Here is a 5,796-nt window from a genome sequence, read left to right as displayed (position 1 = left end):
GGCCAGGGCCATCAGTTGAGATGACAGAGGGGGACAGGGGAGCTGGGGGCAGGCCTCTGCTCTTTCCCAGGGTCCCCAGCACCCCCAGCCCCCTTCTCCCCGACCATAGCCTGCTACCTGGAGTCACCTTGGCCCCACCTGGAAGCCAATTAGGCTCCTCATTGCAGCAGTGAGGATTAATATGATTAATAACGCCCCCAATCTCCCAGATGCTGATTCAGCTGGGAGCTTAGGGAGGGGAGGTCACTTTATAAGGGCCTGGGGGGGCAGTCAGAGCCCGGAGTTGTCCAGCCGGAGCCCCGTGTGGCTGAGCTCCGGCCTCAGAAGTATCCCCGGGTTTGTGCCGCAGGCGGGCAGCCGCAAGGGCCGCAGCCATGAATGGGACGGAGGGCCCAAACTTCTACGTGCCTTTCTCCAACAAGACGGGCGTGGTGCGCAGCCCCTTCGAGGCCCCGCAGTACTACCTGGCTGAGCCATGGCAGTTCTCCATGCTGGCCGCCTACATGTTCCTGCTGATCGTGCTCGGCTTCCCCATCAACTTCCTCACGCTCTACGTCACGGTCCAGCACAAGAAGCTGCGCACACCCCTCAACTACATCCTGCTGAACCTGGCCGTGGCCGACCTCTTCATGGTCTTTGGGGGCTTCACCACTACCCTCTACACCTCTCTGCATGGATACTTCGTCTTTGGGCCCACGGGCTGCAACCTGGAGGGCTTCTTTGCCACCCTGGGCGGTATGAGCTGGGTGCGGTGGGCTGGGCGAGGGGTGTGTATGCAGGGGCCAGGAGCTTGGGTGTGGCAGGGAGGGGTGTGGGGACAGCCCCAGCCTTGCGGATGGTGGACGAAAGCCCGTGAGCCAAAGCCCCCCCTTATTCAGTCGATAAATGCTGTATAAGCAATGACGAGCTCGGCCGGCGTTGGTGGAGGGCAGGCACCGAGCACGTGATCTCACTGGCACTGGGATCCTTGTCTCGCCCTCCAGCCAGGAGACAGATGAGAGAATCCGGGGCCTCGCTGGGGTCGCAGGCAGTCTCTGGCAAGGCCAAGTTGCAAGCCCACGTCTCTGTGGGTCATGGTTCTGCTCCCCTTGGGGCAGTGGGGCGGGGTGAGACCCACGCCAGGTTCCAGGGACAGAGAGCTGGACGACACAGGTGCCTGTGCTCAGGACCCCAGACTGAGGCGGGATGAGAGTCCTCAGTCCTCCAGGCCCCAGCCTCTGCCTGCACTGGGCACCGGGCTCGGTTCTTCCCCGGCTTCTCTCTGACTCCCTCCCAGCACGCCTCCAGACTCTCTGCTCCGCTTGAAGGCTTTCCGCCTTGAGGAGTCCATTCACAGGGAGCCAGCAGACCCAGTGAAGTGATCTGTGCAGCTGTGAGCCATGCTTTTAAAATATTTTCACTGAAAAATGGGTGAACAGATCCCATTTAGCCAATGAGAAACCTGCAGCGTGCAGAAGGGAAGAGTTGACTCAGGAACATGGACTCCTGAGGCTCCTGGCTCAGACCCAGGAGCGTCCCCCGGGGACACATGGCCTCTTGGGCAAGCAGGAGATGTGAGGTGTTGTTGTCACAAAGCCTGGGGGGTGGGGGGGCGGAGAGAGCCCGGCACCAGCCACAGGACGCTCTGTCTCCTCTCTCCCACGTTCGTCCAGGCCCTTCCTCAGCCCTGTTCCTGGGGCACTGGCCATTGCTGGGTGACCGCGATCCCCCAGTCTCAGGCCAGAAAGGTGCCACAGACAGGTGGGCATGCCTCTGTGACAACCGTGGGCCAGGAGTACCCACTAGGGTTCCCTCTCACTCTCAGAAATGCCCCGGTTGGTAAACCCCACGGCCACCTCCCTCCTGAGTTTCTGGGGGTGATGTGCAGGGCAGATGTCTGAACCCCATCATTCTTATCCCTCCTTCTCCCTCTGAGCAAAACACTCTCCAGCTCCCTGGCTCCCGGGAGAGGGAACCCCATACCCAGGGTGTTCCATGTCCCTGGAGGCGAGAGGCCTACTGCCTAGGAGGAAAGGGAGGCCTCCCCCTCTGGCTTCTGCTGCCTCTGCTGTCCCCTGTGACTGGAACTCTGCTGGTGGCCCCAGGAAGGACACATTCTTCTGTGAAAACTCCCCGCTGGGCTCCCAGTTCTCAGCCATGACCCCACGAGCTGATTTCCGTGTTCCCCGTGAACCCAGAGCTCTGGCTGCACTAACCTTCCTGGGAATTACTCCATGTGGCATATCGGCCCATCTGCCCCGCCATCTCCTCTCGTCTGTGTCCAGACCCTACGCTCCTTAAGTCCGCACTCCAGGACTGCTCCCCGGGTGCCTTCCTGGTCAGCTCCCCCTCCCCATCCCTGGGAGGAGCACCCTCTCCTTAGACAGACGGGTCCAGTCACATGGCGGGTTGACTGACGGCCGGCCACCTTGCAGGTGAAATCGCCCTGTGGTCCTTGGTGGTCCTGGCCATCGAGCGGTACGTGGTGGTGTGCAAGCCCATGAGCAACTTCCGCTTCGGGGAGAACCACGCCATCATGGGCGTCGCCCTCACCTGGGTCATGGCTCTGGCCTGCGCCGCACCCCCGCTCGTCGGCTGGTCCAGGTAACAGCACTGAGCAGGAGGGGAGGATGGTCTCCGGGGCGCTTCCTAGGGTCCTCCGGCCGTGGGAGGGGGTGCTGCCTGGTTTCAGGCCCCCGAGCTGGCAGCTGTCATAGGGTTGAGGTTTAGGGCAGGGAAGAGAGAGTCAGCCCCTAACGTCGCTACAGGGCTGCTCCCCGTGTCAAGGAGACTCGAAGACGCTCCAACCCTTCACCTTGGCTGTGCCCTTAATCCCCAACTAAGCCAGGTCAGATTCCAATCCTCTTTGGTCCAGTGCCCTGGGAGCGGCTCCTTTGACCTCAGGCCTCCACCCCTGCAGAGGCAGAGCCTCCCTCATGCAGGTGTGGCGGTGTGGCCCTGGGAACCAGTCCTAGCAAGACTCTCGGCCATTATTCCCCAATGCGCTGAGATGAGATGGCGGTGGGGTGGAACGTGGTTTGGGAAACTGGACTCTGTGGGTTCCCAGAGGCTTCGTGCCCTTCTGCTTCCAGGAAACTACCATCTCTCTCCCCTTTCCTCCTCTCTCAGTCTTCCTGGGGCCAGTTTTTTCCCTCCTGAGCAATTTAGCAAGGGGCAAAAACCCCACCCCTCCTTCCCTGTCTTCTCCAGTCTGGCCTAGTTACATCCTCTCAGGCACAGCTAATGGACACTGGGTTTCCTGAGGTCGGTTCAATGTCACCATCCTCTGAAATCAAACACCCTAACCACACGCCCCAGGGCCTCTTGTTTCCAGAAACTGTGCAAAGATCCCTTAATTACCCTGAGTGGCTTAGAAAGATCTGGGTGCCTCCAGTACAGACATTGGGAGCTTTTCCCTTCTCCCCACCTACCTCATAGTCCAAGGCCTGACCTCTGGCCACTCGGGAGTGACATGCTGGGTGAAGAAGCGCCAGGCAGGGAAGCAGGGTGGCAGAGTAGGGGCGCTGGGAGTGAGAGACTGGGAGAGACCAGGGTCCCAGGGTAACACGGCGCCAAGCAAGGCAACAACACTGTGTCCGCACATCTGAATCCCTTATCTCAATAGATGTGAGCCTCACAGCCAAGGAGAGGTTTATTATCCCCATTTTACAGAGTGGGAAAGTGAAGCCCAGGGTGGGACCAGCCCCGCCACAGGCGTTGGCAGAGGGCTCCGGTCAGCTGGGCCCGTTCCCCGGTCCCTGACACGCCGGTCTCCCTTTGCCCCGCCTGCCCCTTCCCCTCCCGGGTCTCAGGTACATCCCGGAGGGCATGCAGTGCTCGTGTGGGATTGACTACTACACTCTCAAGCCGGAGGTCAACAACGAGTCGTTCGTCATCTACATGTTCGTGGTCCACTTCTCCATCCCCATGGTCATCATATTCTTCTGCTACGGGCAGCTGGTGTTCACCGTCAAGGAGGTAGGGCCCTTGGGGGGCCAGTGCTGTCCTTGGGGGACCAGCGCTGTCCTTGGGGGACCAGTACTGTGGGGCTGGGGACAAGAGCATTGATGAGGCTGAGCGCGGCCTCTGGCCCAGAGGAGCCTTGAGTCTGGACACCAGGCCCTGTGTCCCCGCAGGCGGCTGCCCAGCAGCAGGAGTCGGCCACCACTCAGAAGGCCGAGAAGGAGGTCACCCGCATGGTGATCATCATGGTCATCGCTTTCCTGATCTGCTGGCTGCCCTACGCCGGGGTGGCGTTCTACATCTTCACCCATCAGGGCTCTGACTTTGGCCCCATCTTCATGACCATCCCAGCTTTCTTTGCCAAGTCTGCCTCCGTCTACAACCCCGTCATCTACATCATGATGAACAAGCAGGTGCCTGCTGGTGGGGCGGGAGGGGCCAGGTCCCCCCCAGGCGACAGGTGGAGAAGCCGAAGTCTAAACTGGGCCTCAGTCTTTCCACCTGCAAAATGGGTAGGGGAGTTGATCTTCCCTGAGGTAATCATGAGTCATCAGGGAGAAATGCAGATTCCTGGACCAACCCCCAGACCTTCTGATTAGAAGCTCAGGGTGGGCCCAGGAACATGCATTTCTAACCAGCCCTCTGATGCTGGCTCAGGAAAGAGAAGTGCCAGCCCAGATGGTTCTGGAGGCTGGGTTTAACTGTCCAGACAAAGTCCTGGGTCTGTCACCACAAAGCTCCAAAGGATGCTTAAAAGTCTTGTTCTGAGGGATGAAAGGATAAAGTGGTCCTTTTAACATAGACCAGTGGTTCCTCTGCAGGTTTTTTGGTCCAGTAGGGAAAACCTGGAGTCAGACAGATTGGGTTCAAATCCCAGCTCTGCTGGGTTTCAGCTGTGTGGCCTTAGGCAAGCCAGTTCCCTTTTCTGGGCTTCAGTTTCTTCATCCACGGAAAGGATGAAATCCTAAACTCTTGGGTTCAATGGGATAATTTCCAGATGGCCCTTGGCACACTGAGGGTATCGTGGAGCGTCACCAGTGACAAAGCTTCTTCGGGTTTGGTCCCAGCACCTCTGGGTGGGGTTGGGGAGGCTTAGTAAGTTCCTCCAGGGGGCCATCTGACCGGGGGGCAGAGGCTGGGAGGGCCAGAGGCAGAAGAGGGAGGAGGCACACCTTGCTGTCCATGCCATTCCCCACCCAGACTCTGAGGGACCCTGACCACCCCTCACCCTAACCCTACGTCTTCCTTCCAGTTCCGGAACTGCATGATCACCACCCTCTGCTGTGGCAAGAACCCGCTGGGTGACGACGAGGCCTCCACCACCGCCTCCAAGACAGAGACCAGCCAGGTGGCGCCTGCCTAAGCCCCTCCAGGGACTCCGTGGCCCGCCGCGGGATCCCCCAGCCCCCGCCCCACCCCAGCCTCGCAGCTCCATCAGGAGCCGCGCCTGTCGCCTGTCGGAACCAGCTCTCACAGGCTCCCTGAGTGTAAACACAAAAAACCAACCAACCAAACGCAAAAGAATCAATGAGAGAAACAGGAGGCGCCTCACTTGGCAGGGGTGGCCCGATCTGGAGTCCTGACTTCCCGCGGGCCCGCTGCGGCTCCGCTCCCCCCAGCTCATCTCAGCTACACAAGAACTCTTGCTCTGGAAAAGTGTCCCAGCTTAGGGATAAGTGAGTAGCACACGACGGGGCACACCATAGTGCTTAGTAAATGCTAGGTGGAGGAAGGAAGGCGTGAATGGAGGCGTGGATGGAGAGATGAGCGGGTCGGGAGGCCACAGTCATCCTTTTACAACATGTTAGCAGCAGCAGCAGCAGCTCGCCCTTGGCCGATGACCTTGAGCAGTTG

The 5,796-nt window shown here is 59.8% G+C and overlaps 1 protein-coding gene across 1 annotated transcript; it reads left to right on the top strand.

The window, feature by feature from the left end:
* Positions 1-374: 374 nt before the first annotated feature.
* On the top strand, positions 375-5,305 carry RHO (rhodopsin). The gene is made up of 5 exons (XM_055413311.2): positions 375-735; positions 2,415-2,583; positions 3,792-3,957; positions 4,116-4,355; positions 5,195-5,305. Exons 1-5 carry the CDS (start codon positions 375-377, stop codon positions 5,303-5,305), a joined length of 1,047 nt encoding a protein of 348 aa, XP_055269286.1.
* The last annotated feature ends 491 nt before the right edge of the window (positions 5,306-5,796 follow it).

This window comes from Moschus berezovskii, chromosome 24 (genome assembly GCF_049115385.1).
Source record: "Moschus berezovskii isolate FMDL1 chromosome 24, NW_MosBer_1.0, whole genome shotgun sequence".
Taxonomy (NCBI): Eukaryota; Metazoa; Chordata; class Mammalia; order Artiodactyla; family Moschidae; genus Moschus; species Moschus berezovskii.
The sequence above is the reverse complement of the archived record's forward strand: the minus strand, read 5'-3'. Positions and strand labels throughout refer to the sequence as shown.

Coding starts and splice junctions, on each gene's coding strand:
- RHO (XM_055413311.2), top strand. CDS start 375: ATGAATGGGACGGAGGGCCCAAACTTCTACGTGCCTTTCTCCAACAAG. Junction 2,584..3,791: donor CCGCTCGTCGGCTGGTCCAG/GTAACAGCACTG, acceptor CCCGGGTCTCAG/GTACATCCCGGAGGGCATGC. Junction 4,356..5,194: donor ACATCATGATGAACAAGCAG/GTGCCTGCTGGT, acceptor TCTTCCTTCCAG/TTCCGGAACTGCATGATCAC.